The 22,252-nt window shown below is 50.1% G+C and overlaps 1 protein-coding gene across 1 annotated transcript; it reads left to right on the forward strand.

The window, feature by feature from the left end:
- The first annotated feature begins 4,819 nt into the window (after positions 1–4,819).
- Positions 4,820–21,302, forward strand: LOC116967957 (zinc finger protein OZF-like). The gene is made up of 4 exons (XM_033014593.1): positions 4,820–4,967; positions 11,899–12,064; positions 19,922–21,252; positions 21,296–21,302. Exons 3-4 carry the CDS (start codon positions 20,060–20,062, stop codon positions 21,300–21,302), a joined length of 1,200 nt encoding a protein of 399 aa, XP_032870484.1. The 5' UTR covers positions 4,820–4,967; positions 11,899–12,064; positions 19,922–20,059.
- Positions 21,303–22,252: the final 950 nt, after the last annotated feature.

Genomic DNA, 22,252 nt, shown 5'->3' on the forward strand with positions numbered 1-22,252 from the left:
CCCATTTTTCAGGTTGGTCCTGGATGAGCTGTATCCCTCAGTGTCACTAAATCTGAAAGCGGCATCGCGAGCCTTCAGCAAATGTCTGACCTCTCTGTTCATCCACGGCTTCTGATTAGGGAGGTCTTTATTTGTTTGTGGGTTGTGACGTTGTCGGTGCAGGATTGTATGTGGTCCAAAACAGATGAGGTGTATGTGTTAATGTCCACTTGAGAGTCGAAGGTGGCCTGGGTGGCAAACAGACTCCAGTCTCTTTGCTGAAACTGCTCCTGTAGTACAGAGACAGCCCCTTCAGGCCAAACCTTCACTGTCCTCACAGTTGGTTTCACACGTCTGATGAGAGGTGTGTATTTGGGGAGCAGGAACAGAGAGAGATGGTCAGACTGTCCCAGGTGGGGGAATGGGAGGGCTTTGTAGGCTTCAGTAATATTAGTGAACACTAAATCCAGAATATTGTCTCCTCTGGTTGGACAGGAGACATGCTGATGGAACCTGGGGAGTACAGTTTTAAGGTTGGAGTGCTTAAAGTCACCCGCAACAATAAAAGCCCCCTCTGGGTGTGCAGTTAGTTGTTTACTAATAGCAGCTTGCAGCTCTTTCATTGCTAGCCTGGCATTAGTGTCCGAAGGTACATAGACTGCAGTGATAACAGTCGATGTAAATTATCTGGGCAGATAGAAGGGCCTGCACTTTATCATCAGGTATTCCAGGTCAGCAGAGCAGTGACTACCAGTCATAACAACGTCCGTACACCATGAGTTGTTTACATAAATGCACAGCCCGCGGCCCTTGGTCTTACCGGAGTCCTCCGCTGTTCTGTCGGCCCTGAAGACAGTGCGCCCATCCAGCTCGATGGCGTTGTCCGGGATGTTGTCGTTAAGCCATGTTTCAGTAAAGACCATGGCGTTGCAGTCTGCAATCCGTTTATGTGAGGTGATCCGCAGCCGTAGTTCAGCGATTTTGTTCACCAGGGACCGAACATTGGCGAGGAAAATGCTGGGCAGTGCTGGTTGGTGAGGGTTTAGCTTTAGCCTAGCCCGATAGCCTCCCCGCTTCCCACGTCTTTGTTTGCGGTCTCTGCGCCGCCTCCGGGCACTTCCTGTCGGAGGAGCTGGCACTCTAGACCGCGGTGTCCTGGTGATCTCCGAACCTGCTACGAATCATAAAAAATGACAGTTGTTCATGACCCTGTCATCCAAACCAATCTCCCCACCTCTCCCAATCGACACCGCCCATGATGCACGCTGCTTTGGAATTGAGGACCTCGTTGTTCAGTGTTGTTCCGTCTCCTCCCATCGAAAACCCAAAAGCTGGAAAGCATGTACGACAAGATTCACTAAAATGACGTTAAGATGATGTGATCAGGCTATTAAATATACACCTTGTATGCTGAGGATGTCATCCCGATCTCCCAATCTACCTCATTGTGGCCGTTACACTTTCTATATCAGCATATTATCAGGTCAGGTCGGGGGGAGTTCCTCCTGCCACGGGTACCATGTAATCCCATGCCACCTGCTCCATGGTCAGATAGTTGGCGACTAAACCGTCTCCCCCACCTGGTTTACTAGGTGAGGAGGGAGCTATGGAACCACAGCAGGACCAAAAACAAGACCTGTCAAAGGGCGGATGAGCTTCTAGCGAGCCAACGGCCATTCAGTAGAAGTTGCTGTCATACATAGCATTCAGTTCACTGTCGTACATAGCATTGTAAGGAATGATGATAAAGCACACACCAAAATCCTATTTTTCCAGCGGCGGAAGTCCGCAGGAACTAGAGGACAAAAGACAATAGGTGCAGGAATAGGCATTCGGCCCTTTGAGCCAGCACCACCATTCAATAAGATCATGGCTGATCATCCACAATCCGTACCCTGCTCCTGCCTTTTCTCCATATCCATTAACTCCGCTATCCCTAAGAGCTTTATCTAACTCTCTTGAAAGCATCCAGAGAACCAGCCTCCACCTGAGGCAGAGAATTCCACACACTCACAACTCTCTGTGAAAACGATTTCCTCATCTCTGTTATAAATGGCTGACCACTTATTCTTAAACTATGGCCCTGGTTCCGCTGTCCCCCCCCCCCCCCAACATCGGGAACATGTTTCCTGGCTCTTGCGTGTCCAAACCCTTAATAATCTTATATGTTTCAATAGGATCCCCTCTCGTCCTTCTAAATTCCAGTGAATACAAGCCCAGCCGCCCCATTCTGTCAGCATGTGACAGTCTCACCATCCCGGGAATTAACCTGGTGAACCTACACCGCACTCCCTCAATAGCAAGAATGTTCTTCCTCAAGTTTGGAGACAGTCCCTCACTGTGTCCGTCCGTCACCGTTCCCGTCGGATACCAGCACCACTGCGTCGCTAATGTCATCAACGATGATGAATGAATGAATATTGTCTTCAGCAGCACCATTAGTTTATTTTTACACTACTTGTGTCTAGTGTGTTTGTTATGAGTGCTAAAAATATAATAATCATTTTCACTGGTTCTCGGTTCATGTGTCAATTCTACACCAATCCCAAGTTATGTGCATACAATTATTTAAGTTTCTGATTTAGAGGGGCATCACTTGTCCACAGCTGTCTGAGACGGGGGAGCTGGGACAGTGACCTCACGGTTCAGGGGCGGGGTGAGGGGCCGCGCTGTCCGGGGCGGGGGAGCGGAGTGAAGGGCCCCAACGTCCAGGGTGGGGGAGCAGGGTAGAGACCCCATTGTCCGGGCGGGGATGGTGGCCCCGCTGTCCGGGTCGGGCCGAGGGATCGCGTCATCCGAGACAGGGGAGGGGGGGGTGGGGGAGAGACCACGCTGTTAGGGGCGGAGGACCGTTGAGAGGGGCCACGCCGCCCGGGGCGGAGTACGGGGAAATGGGGCGGAGGACTGGGGAGTGGGACCTCGCTGGCCGGGGCGGAGGACCAGGAAGATCGCCCCCCACGACAGCAGATTCTCATTGATGAGTTGGTTTCCGCCGGTCCTGAGTGGACGGGTCTGATCTTGAGGTGTGACTCCAGTTAAATCCCCCCCCCCCCCCCCCACAGGCCGCCCCTCTCCTCCCACCCCCCTTACAACCTTATAAAAAAGGCAAATCAAACTCAAGAGGTCAAGTGTCATATTCCTGCAACTAATATCTTCATTTATTGTTCCAAATAAACCTAATTTCCAAAGCTACACAGACTATGTTTTATCCCATCTTATTTCCTGAATACACACTTTGCCATTAGCGCTGTCTCCAACGTATATTTGTTCCATTATTTGGGGGCTTTGATTGATTTATTGATAAGACAAGCATGTATTTGAGGGACTGAATCAGTCTGAAGAAGGGTCTTGACCTGAAACGTCACCCATATAAAAAAAAACTTCTCCCCAGAGATGCTGCCTGTCTCGCTGAGTTACTCCAGCATTTTGTGTCTACCTGCAATTTAAACCAACATCTGCAGTTGTTTCCCACACGGTTGACAGCGTGTGATGTCACAGCCGAAGGTGTTGTCCTGTTCCTTTGAATTGTTGTCTAATACCATCTTTTAATCTGTATATTACAGAGCAGAGGGACGCGTGAACGGCAGTCACCACCATGGCTGATGGGGCGGACCAGGGAGGAGATCCAGTGGCCTCGACAACGAGGGCAGACGACGATGTGTTGCAGAATTACGTCAGATATAGATGTCCGAACAATGTGACTGGATCAGATTGCCTGACCTGCAGCACACACGGGGAGAGGGAATAGGGGATCAACGGAAGGCCGAGAGACCAGAGCCGAGAGCCGGAGGGAGAACAGGAATGATTGGGCAGGTAGGTCTGTATTATGGTCATTTGATGGGTATAAAGACTGCCTAGGAGCAGCTACAAGGGGGGAACGGCCATGTGATCATTGGAGGTTTTTAAAAGGGGGATAACTGCTCTGACTCAGCGTGGCCGTCAGCGGAAGAAACAAATAAGTTGTTTGTGAGCCTTATGCCCCTGTCCCACTTGGAATAGCCGCCACGAGGAATAGCAACAACAACATCCAGGACATCTCCCACCCTCACCGCCTTCCCGGCCAAACCCAGGCCTGGACCCTGAAACCGCTCCCCTCCTACAGGGAAGACCCATCAGTAGTGATAGGTCTTCCCCTTCCCCCTCTTTTAATCAGGGGAGTGAGAGGCGAAATTAGGGGGGGGTGAGGGGGAGGAGGAGGGGAATGAGGGGACAGGTGGGGGGAAGGATGAGAGGGGTTGGGGAAACAGGTTTGGGATGGAGAGAGGGAAGGAGTGAGGGAGGTTTGAGATAGAGAGAGGAGGGGACAGAGCTGGGAGAGAGAAGGAGGAGGGAGGGGAGTGGGGGGAAGAGGGAGAGTGAAGGACGATACAGAGCGATATCAGTCCCAGATGGAAGCCAGCGGTCCTCCAGGTGGGCGAGCGGATCACAGATGGTCCTCCAGGCCAGGCGGGGTGAGCCGAGCGCCGGTGGTCCTCCGGGCCGGTCCTCCAGGCGGGGCGGCGGGGGGGGGGGGGGGGGGGGCGGTGCGGCCGAGCGAGGCGGGGCCTGAGCGCGAGAGAGAGAGAGCGCGGGGTTGGCGGTTGGAGCGCGTGCGCGCGCGGGGTTGGCGGTTGGAGCGCGTGCGGGGTTGGCGGTTGGAGCGCGAGCGCGCGCGGGGTTGGCGGTTGGAGCGCGTGCGTGCGCACGCGGGGTTGGCGGTTGGAGCGCGAGCGAGGCGGGGCCTGAGCGCGAGAGAGAGAGTGCGGGGTTGGCGGTTGGAGCGCGTGCGGGGTTGGCGGTTGGAGCGCGAGCGAGGCGGGGCCTGAGCGCGAGAGAGAGAGTGCGGGGTTGGCGGTTGGAGCGGGAACAAGATGGAGACGAGCCGGCGCTGATGGAGACCCCGGACCCTGGTGGAGATGGAGAGACAGAGATAGAGAGACAGAAATGCAGAGAGGGAGAGATGCAGTGAGAGACACATAAAGACAATGGCGCTGAGACCCCGGACCCTGGTGAGAGAAAGATGGAGAGAGAGATAAAGATGCAGAGAGAGAGAGACAGAGAGAGAAACAACCAGACAGACAGAGGGAGATGCAGCGAATGAGAGACACGAGAGAGACAGACAGAGAGAGAGACAGACAGACAGACCGACAGAGAGAAAAGCAGAGAGGGGTTGACACAGGAGACAGAGAGAGAGACAGACAGACAGAGAGAAAAGCAGAGAGAGGCACACGGGAGAGAGAGAGATGCAGAGAGAGAGTGACGGAAAGAGAGACAGAGAGAAACAGCGAGAGTGAGAAACAGAGAGAGACAGAAACATAGACAATAGGTGCAGGAGTAGACGCCATTCGGCCCTTCGAGCCGGCACCTTTCACCATTCAATATTCTTCTTCTTATCGAGTCCACACACAAGATTAGAAGTTGTTCAGCCAGAGCTGAGCACACTTCTCGGCATCTGCCCAATGGTGTCTGTCTTGCGCTTCTTGTGCTTCTTGTGCGTGGTGGTGGAAAGATTGGTTGAAACAGGGCTGCGACATGAACGCTCTTTCCTTGGCCCCACCATTCAATATGATCATGGCTGATCATCCAACTCAGTATCCTGTACCTGTCTTCACTCCTTACCCTGGTGGAGATGGAGAGAGAGAGGGGGGGAGGGATATAGAGGGACATAAATGCAGAGAGGGAGAGATGCAGTGAGAGACACACAGGAGAGAGACAGAGAGGGAGGGAAAGAGAGAGCGAGAGACAGACAACGAGACAGAGAAATGCAGAGAGGGAGATGCAGAGGGAGAGACACAGAAGAAAGAGGGAAAGAGAGAGAGATACAGAGAAAAAGAGAGGGAGGGAAAGAGAGACATAGTGAGAGGCAGAGAGCGAGAGACAGACAGAGGGAGAGAGAGAAAGAGAGACAGGCAGAAAGAGACTTAGACCGAGAGAGAGTGAGAGGGAGAAAAAGAGAGAGAGATTGAGAGAGGCCTGGAGAAAGATATGCAGAGAGAGGGACAGAGAGTGAGAGACAGAGATGCAGAGATAGCGGGAGAGACAGGGGAGAGAGAGAGAGAGACGCACGGGGAGAGAGAGAGTGAGAGACAGCGAGAGAGGGACAAGTGATGCAGACAGAGAGAGAAAGATGCAGAAAGAGAGAGAGAGACAGAATGAGAGACGCAGAGAGAGAGAGAGAGAGAGAGGGGGGGGGACAAACAGATGCAGAGAGGGAGAGACGAGAGAGAGAGACAGACAGACAGACAGAGCAAGAGATACGACTGATTGGCTCTAGCCCAAGTGGGAGGAGAGAAGTGAGTCAGAGGGGTGAAAACAGTTAAAGTAGGGGCCAAGGACAGGCAGACGTTACTCAGAACTGCTGTAGCTTTGGGACCAACAGCAGCAGGAGATAAGCAAGAGATACGACTGATTGGCTCTAGCCCAAGTGGGAGGAGAGAAGTGTCAGTGCTGGGAAAACTGAGGAATTTGGTTTGTAAATTGGTAAATCAGGTAATTTATCAGTCAATTTAAGCAAGACGCCTCTTAGCGAGCGGCAGTGAGTGAGCGGCCTTGTGAGGGAAGTGCCCTGTGAGTAAAGTATAAGTCTTTGGCTCGAGAGTCTTCGGAGAGGAGACCACGCAATATGCTTGAGAGGTAGAGACGAAAGAAGGAGATGTCAGGCAAGCTGATTCAGTGCGATGCTTGCAGTATTTGGGAGGTCAAGGACACCGCTGGTGCCTCTGGCTGCTACAAATGCGAGAAGTGCATCCAGGTAGAGCTCCTGAAGGGCCGTGTTGGGGAACTGGAGTAGCAAGTGGATGACCTCCGGTTCGTCCGAGAAACGGAGTAGTTACGACAAGCCCTACAGTACGATTGTTACACCTAAGGTACTGGAAGAGAGAAGGTGGGAGACAGTGAGAACGGGTGGGAAGCATGCAATGCCAACGTCCCCGGGTGTTGTACCTCTTGTGAACAGGTTCACCCACTTAGAAGCTGTCGGGACAGAAGAGGTGTTTACACTGGGCGGCGGACTGGCTTGTGATGCGAATAGGGCTGTTGAGCCAAAACCAAAAAGGCCTAAGGCAGGCAACGCCATTGTAGTGGGAGACTCCATTGTGAGAGGTACGGACAGGGGTTTCTGCGGCAACAGACGGGATGCGAGGATGGTGTGCTGCCTTCCTGGGGCCAGGATCCAGGATATCACGGACAGAGTGCAGAAAATCCTCAAGGGCGAAGGTGAACATCCGGAAGTGGTAGTGCATGTCGGCACAAACGATGTCGGAAAGAAGGGGATGAATATTCTGCAGCGTGACTTTAGAGAGCTCGGAAAAATGCTGAAAAGCAGGACCTCCAGGGTTGTTATCTCCGGTTTGCTTCCAGTTCTTCGTGCTGGCGAGAGCAGGAACAGGGAGATACGGGACCTGAACGTATTGCTGAGGAACTGGTGCACGGGGCAGGAATTTAGATTCTTAGATCACTGGGATCTGTTTTGGGGTAATGGGGAACTGTACAAAAGGGACGGATTGCATCTTAACAGGTGTGGGACCAGCATTCTGGCAGGCAGGTTTGCCACTGCTACACGGGTGGTTTTAAACTGAATAAGGGGGTGGGGTGTCGAATGGGATAGTGGAGGATGGAGTTAAAGGGAAAGGGTTTCTTAAATGTGTGAGCGTAGAGACAGAGGGGTGTAAAATGAGGGTAGAAGCAATAGGTAGCAAGGTGAAAAGTAAAAGTGGCAGGCAGACAAAACCAGAGCAAAAATCAAAAAGGGCCACTTTTCAACATAATTGTATAAGGGGTAAGAGTGTTGTAAAAACAAGCCTGAAGGCTTTGTGTCTCAATGCAAGGAGCATTCGTAATAAGGTGGATGAGTTGAATGTGCAGATAGCTATTAATGACTATGATATAGTTGGGATCACGGAGACATGGCTCCAGGGTGACCAAGGCTGGGAGCTGAACATCCAGGGATATTCAATATTCAGGAGCGATAGAGAGAAAGGAAAAGGAGGTGGGGTAGCGTTGCTGATTAGAGAGGAGTTAACGCAATGGAAAGGAAGGACATTAGTTTGGAGGATGTGGAATCGGTATGGGTAGAGCTGCGAAACACTAAGGGGCAGAAAACGCTGGTGGGTGTTGTGTACAGGCCACCTAACAGTAGTAGTGAAGTTGGAGATGGTATCAAACAGGAAATTAGAAATGCGTGCGACAAAGGCAAAACCGTTATAATGGGTGACTTCAATCTACATATAGATTGGGTGAATCAAATTGGCAGGGGTGCTGAGGAAGAGGATTTCTTGGAATGTATGCGGGATAGTTATCTAAATCAACATGTAGAGGAACCAACGAGAGAGCAGGCTATTTTAGACTGGGTATTGAGTAATGAGGAAGGGTTAGTTAGCAGTCTTGTTGTACGTGCCCCCTTGGGCAAGAGTGACCATAATATGGTTGAGTTCTTCATTAGGATGGAGAGCGACATTGTTAATTCAGAAACAATGGTTCTGAACTTAAAGAAAGGTAACTTTGAGGGTATGAGACGTGAATTGGCCAAGATTGACTGGCAATTAATTCTAAAAGGGTTGACGGTGGATATGGAATGGAAGACATTTAAAGACTGCATGGATGAACTACAAAAATTGTTCATCCCAGTTTGGCAAAAGAATAAATCAGGGAAGGTAGTACATCCGTGGATAACAAGGGAAATCAGGGATAGTATCAAAGCGAAGGATGATGCGTACAAATTAGCCAGAAAAAGCAGCATACCAGAGGACTGGGAGAAATTCAGAGACCAGCAGAGGAGGACAAAGGGCTTAATTAGGAAAGGAAAAATAGATTATGAAAGAAAACTGGCAGGGAACATAAAAACTGACTGCAAAAGTTTTTATAGATATGTGAAAAGAAAGAGATTAGTTAGAACAAATGTTGGTCCCTTGCAGTCAGAAACAGGTGAGTTGATCATGGGGAACAAGGATATGGCGGACCAATTGAATAACTACTTTGGTTCCGTCTTCACTAAGGAAGACATAAATAATCTGCCGGAAATAGCAGGGGACCGCGGGTCAAAGGAGTTGGAGGAATTGAGTGAAATCCAGGTTAGCCGAGAAATGGTGTTGGGTAAATTGAATGGATTAAAGGCCGATAAATCCCCAGGGCCAGATAGGCTGCATCCCAGTTTACTTAAGGAAGTAGCTCCAGAAATAGTGGATGCATTAGTAATAATCTTTCAAAACTCTTTAGATTCTGCAGTAGTTCCTGAGGATTGGCGGGTAGCAAACGTAACCCCACCTTTTAAGAAGGGAGGGAGAGAGAAAACGGGGAATTACAGACCAGTTAGTCTAACATCGGTAGTGGGGAAACTGCTAGAGTCAGTTATTAAAGATGGGATAGCAGCACATTTGGAAAGTGGTGAAATCATTGGACAAAGTCAGCATGGATTTACAAAAGGTAAATCATGTCTGACGAATCTTATAGAATTTTTCGAGGATGTAACTAGTAGCGTGGATAGGGGAGAACCAGTGGATGTGGTGTATCTGGACTTCCAGAAGGCTTTCGACAAGGTCCCACATAAGAGATTAGTATACAAACTTAAAGCACACGGCATTGGGGGTTCAGTATTGATGTGGATAGAGAACTGGATGTCAAACAGGAAGCAAAGAGTAGGAGTAAACGGGTCCTTTTCACAATGGCAGGCAGTGACTAGTGGGGTACCGCAAGGCTCAGTGCTGGGACCCCAGCTATTTACAATATATATTAATGATCTGGATGAGGGAATTGAAGGTAATATCTCCAAGTTTGCGGATGACACTAAGCTGGGGGGCAGTGTTAGCTGTGAGGAGGACGCTAGGAGACTGCAAGGTGACTTGGATAGGCTGGGTGAGTGGGCAAATGTTTGGCAGATGCAGTATAATGTGGATAAATGTGAGGTTATCCATTTTGGTGGCAAAAACAGGAAAGCAGACTATTATCTAAATGGTGGCCGACTAGGAAAAGGGGAGATGCAGCGAGACCTGGGTGTCATGGTACACCAGTCATTGAAAGTAGGCATGCAGGTGCAGCAGGCAGTGAAGAAAGCGAATGGTATGTTAGCTTTCATAGCAAAAGGATTTGAGTATAGGAGCAAAGAGGTTCTACTGCAGTTGTACAGGGTCTTGGTGAGACCACACCTGGAGTATTGCGTACAGTTTTGGTCTCCAAATCTGAGGAAGGACATTATTGCCATAGAGGGAGTACAGAGAATGTTCACCAGACTGATTCCTGGGATGTCAGGACTGTCTTATGAAGAAAGACTGGATAGACTTGGTTTATACTCTAGAATTTAGGAGATTGAGAGGGGATCTTATAGAAAATTATAACATTTTTAAGGGGTTGGACAGGCTAGATGCAGGAAGATTGCTCCCGATGTCGGGGAAGTCCAGGACAAGGGGTCACAGCTTAAGGATAAGGGAGAAATCCTTTAAAACCGAGATGAGAAGAACTTTTTTCACACAGAGTGGTGAATCTCTGGAACTCTCTGCCACAGAGGGTAGTCGAGGCCAGTTCATTGGCTATATTTAAGAGGGAGTTAGATGTGGCCCTTGTGGCTAAGGGGATCAGAGGGTATGGAGAGAAGGCAGGTACGGGATACTGAGTTGGATGATCAGCCATGATCATATTGAATGGCGGTGCAGGCTCGAAGGGCCGAATGGCCTACTCCTGCACCTAATTTCTATGTTTCTATGTTTCTACACAGAGAGAGGGAGGAAAATAGAGAGTGAGAGGCAGAGAGAGACAGACAGACAGAAATGCAGAGGGGGTGACAGACAGAGAGAGAGAAAAAGAGAGAGGGAGGGGAAGAGAGAGAGAGACAGACAGACAGACTGATAGAAAGATGCCGAGAGACCCACACAGGGGAGAGAGAGAGATAGACGGAGATGCAGATACAGAGAGAGACGCAGAGAGGGAGAGACACAGGAGAGAGACAGGGAAAGAGAGAGACTGAGGGAGAAATAGTGAGACAGAAACAGAGAGAGACAGAAAGGGATACAGAATGAGACAGAGAGGGATACAGAGAGAGACAGACAGAGAGAGAGAGATGCAGATAGAGAGAGAGAGAGAGACAGAGAGAGACAGACAGATAGAGACAGATAGAGAGACAGTGAGAAAAAGTGAGAGGCAGAGAGACAACGAGAGAGAGATTGAGAGGCAGAGACAGAGGAAGAGATGCAAAGAGAGAGAAAAAGAGAGAGAGACAGACAGAGAGAGATGCGGAGAGGGAGACAGAGAGAGAGAAACGGAGGGAGATAGAGAGACAGAGCGAGAGAGAGGGACAAGAGTGAGAGACAGAGTGAGAAACAGAGAGAGTGCGACATAGAGAGACACAGGAGAGAGAGTCGCTGGAGAGACAGACACGGAGAGAGTAAGACAGGCAGAGAGAGAGAGTGACAGAGAGAGAAAGAGAGAGAGACAGGAAGGGAAAGAGAGAGAGAGAGAGAGAGAGAGAGACAGAGATGCAGAGAGGGAGAGATGCAGTGAGAGACAGAGAGGGAGGGAAGAGAGACAGAGGGAGACGGAGAGAGCGAGAGCGAGAGACAGTGGGAGACAGACAGTCAGAAATGCATAGGGAGATGCAGAAGAGAGAGAGACGGAGAGAAAGGCAGACAGAGGGAGAGAGAGGGAGAGAGAGAGAGAGAGAGAGAGAGAGAGAGAGAGAGAGAGAGAGAAAGAGAGAGAGTGAAAGATAGTGAGAGAGAGAGAGATGCAGAGAGAGAGGGAGAGACAGGGGAGAGTGGGAGGGAGAGAGAGACACACACACATGGGGGAGAGAGAGTGAGAGAGAGAGAGAAACAAGTGATGCAGACAGAGACAGACAGAAAGATGCAAAAAAAAGAGAGAGATGCAGAGAGTCTGTTTGTTTGGTTGTTTGGTTTTCAGTCCTATCTCCTCGAAAACCCGATGTAGTAACGGAGACATTTTTTCACATTACAGCAGTGATTTACCTCATGAATTCAGAAAGCTCCTGGTGAGTGCGCTGCCGGACATCCGCTGTTTTCAAGGTCCTCAGAGCGCTGCGGCCTCGCTCTGGTCAACGCCGCCCGCTGCAGCCTAGCTCGATCCCACCGCCTGATGGGGAGGTTTCTGCTCTACGACTTCGGTAGGTGCTGTCTCTACTCACTCCCCCTCCCTCTCTACCCCCTCCCTGAGGCAGAGAAAGAGAGAGGAGCGGGGGTGTGAGAGAGGGGGGTGAAGGGAGGAGGGTGGGTGGATGGAGGGGGGAGAAGAGGGGCGTGGAGGAGTTGATGGAGATGTGCAGGAGAAGGGGGGAGAGGGCCCATCCTCTGTCCCCCGACTCTCCGCCCCCCATCCAAACAGGATGCTGCATCAAACAGGAAATTACAAATGTGTGCAACAAAGGTAAAGCTGTTATAATGGGTGACTTCAATCTACATATAGATTGGGTGAATCAAATTGGCAAGGGTGCTGAGGAAGAGGATTTCTTGGAATGTATGCGGGATAGTTTTCTAAACCAACATGTACAGGAACCAACGAGAGAGCAGGCTATTCTAGACTGGGTATTGAGTAATGAGGAAGGGTTAGTTAGCAGTCTTGTTGTGCGTTCCCCCTTGGGCAAGAATGACCATAATATGGTTGAGTTCTTCATAAGGATGGAGAGTGACATTGTTAATTCAGAAACAATGGTTCTGAACTTAAAGAAAGGTAACCTTGAGGGTATGAGACGTGAATTGGCCAAGATTGACTGGCAACTAATTCTAAAAGGGTTCACGGTGGATATGCAATGGAAGGCATTTAACGACTGCATAGATGAACTACAAAAAATGTTCATCCCAGTTTGGCAAAAGAATAAACTAGGGAAGGTAGTGCATCCGTGGATAACAAGGGAAATCAGGGATAGTATCAAAGCAAAAGATGAAGCGTACAAATTAGCCAGAAAAAGCAGCATACCAGAGGACTGGGAGAAATTCAGAGACCAGCAGAGGAGAGCAAAGGGCTTAATTAGGAATGGGAAAATAGATTATGAAAAAAAACTGGCAGGGAATGTAAAAACTGACTGCAAACGTTTTTATAGATACGTGAAGATAAAGAGTTTAGTTAAAACAAATGTAGGTCCCTTGCAGTCAGAAACGGGTGAATTGATCCTGGAGCCCAAGGACATGGCAGACCAATTGAATAACCACTTTAGTTCCATCTTCACTAAGGAAGACATAAATAATCTGCTGGACATAGCAGGGGACTGCGGGTCAAATGAGATGGAGGAACTGAGTGAAATCCAGGTTAGTCGGGAAGTGGTGTTGGGTAAATTGAATGGATTAAAGGCCGATAAATCCCCAGAGCCAGATAGGCTGCATCCCAGAGTACTTAAAGCTCCAGAAATAGTGGATGCATTAGTGATTATTTTTCAAAACTCTTTAGATTCTGGAGTAGTTCCTGAGGATTGGTGGGTAGCTAACGTAACCCCACTTTTAAAGAAGGGAGGGAGAGAGAAAACGGGGAATTACAGACCAGTTAGTCTAACATCGGTAGTGGGGAAACTGCTAGAGTCAGTTATCAAAGATGGGATTGCAGCACATTTGGAAAGTGGTGAAATCATTGGACAAGGTCAGCATGGATTTACAAAAGGTAAATCATGTCTGACGAATCTTATATAATTTTTTGAGGATGTAACTAGTAGAGTGGATAAGGAAGAACCAGTGGATGTGTTGTATCTGGACTTTCAGAAGGCTTTCAACAAGGTCCCACATAAGAAATTAGTATACAAACTTAAAGCACACGGTATTGGGGGCTCAGTATTGATGTGGATAGAGAACTGGTGGCAAACAGGAAGCAGAGAGTAGGAGTAAACGGGTCCTTTTCACAATGGCAGGCAGTGACTAGTGGGGTACCGCAAGGCTCAGTGCTGGGACCCCAGCTATTTACAATATATATTAATGATCTGGATGAGGGAATTGAAGGCAACATCTTCAAGTTTGCGGATGACACTAAGCTGGGGGTCAGTATTAGCTGTGAGGAGGATGCTTGGAGACTGCAAGGTGACTTGGATAGGTTGGGTGAGTGGGCAAATGTTTGGCAGATGCAGTATAATGTGGATAAATGTGAGGTTATCCACTTTGGTAGCAAAAACAGGAAAGCAGACTATTATCTAAATGGTGGCCGATTAGGAAAAGAGGAAATGCAACAAGACCTGGGTGTCATGGTACACCAGTCACTGAAAGTGGGCATGCAGGTGCAGCAGGCAATGAAGAAAGCGAATGGTGTGTTAGCTTTCATAGCAAAAGGATTTGAGTATAGGAGCAGGGAGGTTCTACTGCAGTTGTACAAGATCTTGGTGAGACCTCACCTGGAGTATTGCGTACAGTTTCGGTCTCCAAATCTGAGCAAAGACATTATTGCCATAGAGGGAGTGCAGAGAAGGTTCAACAGACAGATTCCTGGGATGTCAGGACTTTCATATGAAGAAAGACTGCATAGACTCGGCTTATACTCATGAGAATTTAGGAGATTGAGGGGGTATTTTATAGAAACTCACAAAATTCTTAAAGGGTTGGACAGGCTAGATGCAGGAAGCTTGTTCCCGATGTTGGGGAAGTCCAGGACATAGGGTCACAGCTTAAGGATAAGGGGGAAATCCTTTAGGACCGAGATGAGAAAAACGTTTTTCACACAGAGAGTGGTGAATCTCTGGAACTCTCTGCCACAGAGGGTAGTTGAGGCCAGTTCATTGGCTATATTTAAGAGGGGGTTAGATGTGGCCCTTGTGGCTAAAACGATCAGGGGGTATGGAGAGAAGGCAGGTACCGGATACTGAGTTGGATGATCAGCCATGATCATATTGAATGGCGATGCAGGCTTGAAGGGCCGAATGGCCTACTCCTGCACCTATTTTCTATGTTTCTATCCATCTCTGCCCCCCTTCCTCTCTGCCCCCTCCCTCTCTGCCCCCCCACCCTCTCTTCCCCCCCTTCCTCGCTACCCCCTCCCTCTCTGCCCCCTCCCTTTCTACGGAATTCCCCCTTCCCCCACTCCCTCTTCCCCCCCCCCCCCTCTCTCCCCCACCCTCTCTCCACATCCACCTCCCTCCCCCTCTCCAAAAGGATCTCGATACAATGGTTGAGTGGTCACAACAATGGGGCATGCAGTTCAACCCTTCCAAATGTGAAACCATACGTGTCACCAGAAAGAGGAATCCGGGCGAAACATCTTACAATATACTTGGTGCCACCCTTGGTGAATCCAAACAAACCAAGTATCTTTGGTAACCAAGGTAAAACAGTTATAATGGGTGACTTCAATCTACATATAGATTGGCAGGGGTGCTGAGGAAGAGGATTTCTTGGAATGTATGCGGGATAGTTTTCTAAACCAACATGTAGAGGATCCAACGAGAGAGCAGGCTATTCTAGACTGGGTATTGAGTAATGAGGAAGGATTAGTTAGCAGTCTTGTGCGTGGCTCCTTGGGCAAGAGTGGCCATAATATGGTTGAGTTCTTCATTAGGATGGAGAGTGACATTGTTAATTCAGAAACGGGTCCTGAACTTAAAGAAAGGTGACTTTGAGGGTATGAGATGTGAATTGGCCAAGATAGACTGGCAATTGATTCTTAAAGGGTTGACGGTAAATATGCAATGGAAGGCATTTAAAGACTGCATGGATGAACTACAACAATTGTTCATCCCAGTTTGGCAAAAAAATAAATCAGAGAAGGTAGTGCATCTGTGGATAACAAGGGAAATCAGGGATAGTATCAAAACAAAAGATGAAGCATACAAATTAGCCAGAAAAAGTAGCCTACCTGGGGACTGGGAGAAATTCAGTCCAGCAGAGGAGGACAACGGGCTTAATAAGGAAAGGGAAAATAGATTATGAAAGAAAACTGGCATAGAACATAAAAACTGACTGCAAAAGTTTTTAGATATGTGAAGAAGAAAAGATTAGTTAAAACAAATGTAGAGCCCTTGCAGTCAGAAACAGGTGACTTGATCATGGGGAACAAGGACATGGCAGACCAATTGAATAACTACTTTGGTTCTGTCTTCACGAAGGAAGAGATAAATAATCTGCCGGAAATAGCAAGGGACCGGGGGTCAAATGAGATGGAGGAACTGAGTGAAATCCAGTTTAGCCGGGAAGTAGTGTTAGGTAAATTGAATGGATTAAAGGCCGATAAATCCCCAGGGCCAGATAGGCTGCATCCCAGAGTACTTAAGGAAGTAGCCCCAGAAATAGTGGATGCATTAGTGATCATTTTTCAAAACTCTTTAGATTCTGGAGTAGTTCCTGAGGATTGGAGGGTAGCTAATGCAACCCCACTTTTTAAAAAAGGAGGGAGAGAAAACGGGGAATTACAGACCAGTTAGTCTTTCGTCGGTAATGGGGAAAATGCTGGAGTCAGTTATTAAAGATGGGATAGCAGCACATTTGGAAAGTAGTGAATTCATTGGACAAAGTCAGCATGGATTTATGAAAGGTAAATCATGTCTGACGAATCTTATAGAATTTTTCGAGGATGTAACTAGTAGAGTGGATAAGGGAGAACCAGTGGATGTGTTATATCTGGACTTTCAGAAGGCTTTCGACAAGGTCCCACATAAGAGATTAATATGCAAACTTAAAGCACACAGTATTGGGGGTTCAGTATTGATGTGGAGAGAGAACTGGCTGGCAGACAGGAAGCAAAGAGTAGGAGTAAACGGGTCCTTTTCAGAATGGCAGGCAGTGACTAGTGGGGTACCGCAAGGCTCAGTGCTGGGAGCCCAGCTATTTACAATATATATTAATGATCTGGATGAGGGAATTCAATGCAACATCTCCTAGTTTGCGGTTGCCACAAAGCTGGGGGGCAGTGTTAGCTGTGAGGAGGATGCTAGGGGACTGCAAGGTGACTTGGATAGGTTGCTTGAGTGGGCAAATGCATGGCAGATGCAGTATAATGTGGATAAATGTGAGGTTATCCACTTTGGTGGCAAAAACAGGAAAGTAGAATATTATCTGAATGGTGGCCGATTACGAAAAGGGGAGATGCAGCGAGACCTGGGTGTCATGGTACACCAGTCATTGAAAGTACGCATGCAGGTGCAGCAGGCAATGAAGAAACAAATGGTATGTTAGCATTCATAGCAAAAGGATTTGAGTGTCAGAGCAGGGAGGTTCTACTGCAGTTGTACAGGGTCTTGGTGAGACCACACCTGGAGTATTGAGTACAGTTTTAATTCTCCTAATCTGAGGAAAGACATTCTTGCCATAGATGGAGTACAGTCAAGGTTCACCAGACTGATTCCTGGGATGGCAGGACTTTCATATGAAGAAAGACTGGATACACTCGGCTTGTACTCGCTAGAATTTAGAAGATTGAGGGGGGATCTTATAGAAACGTACAAAATTCTTAAGGGGTTGGACAGGCTAGATGCAGGAAGATTATTCCCGATGTTGGGGAAGTTCAAAACAAGGGGTCACAGTTTAAGGATAAGAGGGAAGTCTTTTAGGACCGAGATGAGAAAATCATTTATTACGCAGAGAGTGGTGAATCTGTGGAATTCTCTGCCACAGAAGGTAGTTGAGGCCAGTTCATGGGCTATATTTAAGAGGGAGTTAGATGTGGCCCTTGTGGCTAATGGGATCAGGGGGTATGGAGAGAAGGCAGGTACAGGATACTGAGTTGGATGATCAGCCATGATCATATTGAATGGCGGTGCCGGCTCGAAGGGCCGAATGGCCTACTCCTGCACCTATTTTCTATGTTCCTATCTTGGCATCAAATTGCAGAATGATCTGTGTTGGAATGGTCAGACTCATCAAGGTGAAAGCAACAGGTGTCCTAAATTTTCTGAGCCGCAACTTTCATCATTGTTCAACTTCTGTCAAAGAGAAGCTATACTTCACCCTCGTTAGACTTCATTTGGACTTCGCGGTTGCAACATGGGGTCCATACACAAATAAACACATTTCTTCCATCGAACGTGTCCAAAGACAGGCAGCTCAATTTGTTACTAACACCGATGAGAGAGAAGCAAGTGTTACCAAACTTCTGAATTCACTGGGGTGGAACCCTCTCCAAGACAGACGTGAAGCTCACCGTTTGACCTATTTTTACAAAATGTTAAATGGTCAGCTCGACATAGATTACAAAACCTACACCAAACCCAAACCAATTAGGAGCAGACAAGGGCATTCGATCCAATTTGAGATTCCAGCTACCAAGACAGATGTGTACAGCAATTCGTTCTTCCCCCGCGCAATTAAAGCATGGAAAAATCCTCACCCTACCATAGTTACCCAACCAGATGCAACTAAATTTCTCTTACTTTCCAAAAACCCTTTCTGGCTTAAGTCCTCCACCACCTGCAGTTTAAATTCCATTTGGAATATTTTGGAGGACCAAGAAACGCTCCCCCCACCCCCCCCTTCCCTCTATCAAATGCTAATATTCTGGATGTGGATGTATTACGCTGAAAGTGACGGGGAGAACAGACAAGACAGCCCCCGGAGTGGGGATTGAACCGGGGTGGGTGGATCCATCATAGTGGCGCTGCGCATGCGCCACCGTCACCGCCCGCCCACATCACCGCTGGTGGATGGCAGTACGGCCGTGACGTCATTTCCGGGCTGAGGCCCGGCGCTGCGCATTCGCTTCCGTCTCTGTCCACCCGCGCTCTATCTCCAGGCGGCCGGGCGCACGCGCGAGGTGGTGGTCCTCCGGGACGGTCCTCCAGGGGGGATGAGCCGTGAGTACCAGGGCCGGGCACGGTGAGATGCACCGGAGGATCAGGGCGGGCGCGGCGGCGCTGTGGATCGGGGGCGGGTCCAGTCTCCGACCCGTACCGGGAAACGCACAGTGGCCGGGACTGGGAGAAAGAGACAGGGAGAGACAGAGAGATAGAGTGGGGAGAGTCAGTAGAGAGAGGAGAGTGGGGGAGAGATGAGAAGAGAGATATCAGAGTGGGAGGCTGAGAGGGGCAGGAATAAGGGGAGAGGGAGAGAGGGTGAGGAGGGATGGAGAGAGAGAGAATGTAGAGTGAGGGGGCAGGGAGGAGAGGGGTGAGAGGCTGGGGTTGGAAAAGGGGTGAAGTGAGTAGCAGGGGGAAACAGCAAAGGGAGGGGGGAGGGATTCAAGGTGGAGTGGGTTTGGTGCCGAGGGGATGTAGGGGGAGGGCAGGGAACTGGGGGGGAGAGAGGTCAAGTGAGTCAAGGAAGGGGGTTGTGAGCCTGGTGGGGGTTCACATTGTTCGGGGTGGAGAGGAAGGGGAGGGAGCAGGGTGGTAAGGACCAGGAAGCGGCAGGGGTAAGGGGCAGGGAGCCACAAGGAGGAGGTCACATTGTTTGGGGGTGGGGAGGGTTTTGCAGTTTAGGAAGTCAAACCAGGGCTGGATCTTCACTGCGAATGGCGGGGCGCTGGGGGAATGTGTGAAGCCGAGGGATCTAGGAGTGCGGGTACAATTTGGGCCGAAGGGCCTCTTTCCAACGCTGTATCACTCTATGAATCTATGACAAAATGCTGGATTAACTCAGCAGGTCAGGCAGCATCTGTGGAGAAGGTAGACACAAAGTGCTGGAGTAATTCAATGAGACAGGCAGCATCTGTGGAGAAGATAGACACAAAGTGCTGGAATAATACAGTGAGACAGGCAGTATCTGTGGAGAGAATGAATGGGCGACATTTTGGGTTGAGACCCTTGTTTGGTTCAGTTTAGTTCAGAGACATAGTGCGGAAACAGGTCTTTCGGCCCACGGAGTCCGCGCCGACCAGCAATCACCCTGTACGTCTTTGAAATGTTGGAGGAAACGCTGGAGCACCCAGAGTAAAAACCCACGCTGGTCAAGGGGAGAACATACAAACTCCACATAGTCAGGATTGAACCCGGGTCTCTGGCAGTGAGGCAGCAGCCACTGTGCCGCGCTGAATTATATAACGGTTTCTTCCACCATAAACGCTTCCAATATGTGCCAGTAATATCCTGTTTGCCAGCTTGTTGACCCTCTGTGTTCCCCTTCTGCAGGGTTTAGGAGCTGTTGCTGTGGGCGGAGAGACGGAGATGTGAGCGGCCATTGAGGGCGGCCAAGGTGCCGGTGAGTCCCCCCCATCTGTTTGGTGTGTGGACTGAGCTTTGAGGGGCTGAGCTTCAGTGGAGGGCCACATGGCGGGGCACAAGGAGAAGCGTTATGAGTGTGAAGTGTGTGGGAAGGCCTGGCAGTACCCGAGCTCTCTGGAGATCCACCGGCGGGTTCACACAGGAGAACGCCCCTTCGACTGTTCGGAGTGCGGCAAAGACTTCAAGATGGCGCAACACCTGAAGCTGCACCAGCAGCTGCACACGGGCGAGAAGCCCTATGGCTGCCCCACCTGCGGCAAGAGCTTCGCCCGGATATCGCGGCTGCGGGAGCACAGGCGGGTGCACAGCAGTAAACGGCCCTTTACGTGCTCCGACTGCGGCAAAGGCTTCAAGTCGTCGCAGGACCTGAAGGTGCACAGGCGTGTACACAACGGGAAGCAGCCCTACACCTGCAGCGACTGCGGCAAGGACTTCTCCAGCTCCAGCAACCTGCTGAAGCACAAGCGCATCCACACCGGCGAGCGTCCCTACACCTGTGTTCAGTGCGGCAAGGGCTTCACCCAGTCACATCATCTGCTGTCCCACCAGCGCATCCACACCGGGGAGCGGCCCTACACCTGCAATGACTGTGGCAAGGGCTTCGCCCGCTCCGACATCCTGCTGGAGCACCAGCGCATCCACACTGGCGAGCGCCCCTACACCTGCAGCCACTGCGGCAAGTGCTTTTCCCAGTCCAGCATCCTGCTTGTGCACCAGCGCAGCCACACTGGCGAGCGCCCTTACACCTGTGCCCTGTGCGGCAAGGACTTCAGCCGCTCCTCCTATCTGCTGAACCACCAGCGCAGCCACACCGGCGAGCGCCCCTACAACTGCGCCCAGTGCGGCAAGGTCTTCACCGAGTCACATCATCTGCTGGAGCACCAGCGCAGCCACACCGACGAGCGCTCCTACACCTGCGCCCAGTGCGGCAAGGGCTTCACCCGCTCCTCCGGGCTGCGCTCCCACCAGCGGGTGCACGCCGGCAACCGTCCCTTCCCCAGCTCAATGTGTGGAGAGGGCTTTGCCATGGCCTCCCACGCCCTGTCTCACCAGCACGTGCACACCAGTGGCCAGCCCTACGACTGCCCGTACTGTGGTGAGTCGTTTGACAGCTCGCGGGGGTTGCGGCAGCACCAGCGGACCCACGCCGGCGAGCGGCTGCTCCCACTGCGGGAAGCGTTACAAGAGAGCACGGGGGCTGCGGGAGCACCAGAGGATACACACCAGAGAGAGACCCTTTGTGTGTGCTGAGTGTGGCAAGGGTTTCACCCACATGTCCAGTCAGTGACAGCACCGGCGTACCCTTCCCCTGCTCGTCCTGTGGTAAGGGCTTCACCCGCCTTGACCACCTGCTGGAGCACCGGCGAGTCCACACCGGTACCCTCCATCTGCCCGTCTGTGGCCAAGCCTTTACCTGCTCCTCCAGCCTGCTGGCACACCGCCACGTAGATAGGCGCTGTTTAGGTTGACACAAAATGATGGAAGGAATGGGCAATGTTTCGTGTCGAGACCCTCTTCAATCTCAACCGGAAACGTCACCCATCCTTTCACTCCAGAGATGCTGCTTGTCCCGCTGAGAGGAAGAGCCAGTGGGCTGAGGGAGAGCTTTTCAGGTAGTCCTTACTTTTTCCTCCCCTTCTTCAGGTAGTCCTTACTTTCTCCCCCCTTCACAGCTCCACCTCAGCCCACTCGCTCCTCTTCCTTTCTTCTTCCTGCCCACCCCCCCCCTCCCCCAACCTCACATCAGTCTGAAGAAGGGGTTCAGCACAAAACTCTGCCTATTTCCTTCACTCCATGGATGCTGCCTCACCCGCTGAGTTTCTATAGCATTTTTGTCTGCTTATAGGGATTATCGTGTCCCTTTCAGAATGGCAGCTCTGACTACTGGGGTACCGCAAGGCTCGGTGCTGGGATCACAACTATTTATAATAGACATCAATGATTTAGATGAAGAGATTCAAAGTAACATTAGCAAATTTGCAGGTAACACAAAGCTGGGTGAGTGTGAACTGTGATGAGGATCCTATGAGAATGCAGGGCGACTTGGACTGTTTGGGTGAATGGGCAGATGCAGTTTAATGTGGATAAATGTGAGGTTATCCACTTTGGTAGCAGAAACAGGAAAGCAGATTATTATCTAAACAGTGTCAAGTTGGGAAAAGGGGAAGTATAACGGGATCTGGGGGTCCTTGTTCATCAGTCAATTAAAGTATGCATGCAGGTACAGCAGGCAGTGAA

Source organism: Amblyraja radiata, chromosome 42 (assembly GCF_010909765.2).
Source record: "Amblyraja radiata isolate CabotCenter1 chromosome 42, sAmbRad1.1.pri, whole genome shotgun sequence".
Taxonomy (NCBI): domain Eukaryota; kingdom Metazoa; phylum Chordata; class Chondrichthyes; order Rajiformes; family Rajidae; genus Amblyraja; species Amblyraja radiata.

Coding starts and splice junctions, on each gene's coding strand:
- LOC116967957 (XM_033014593.1), top strand. CDS start 20,060: ATGGCGGGGCACAAGGAGAAGCGTTATGAGTGTGAAGTGTGTGGGAAG.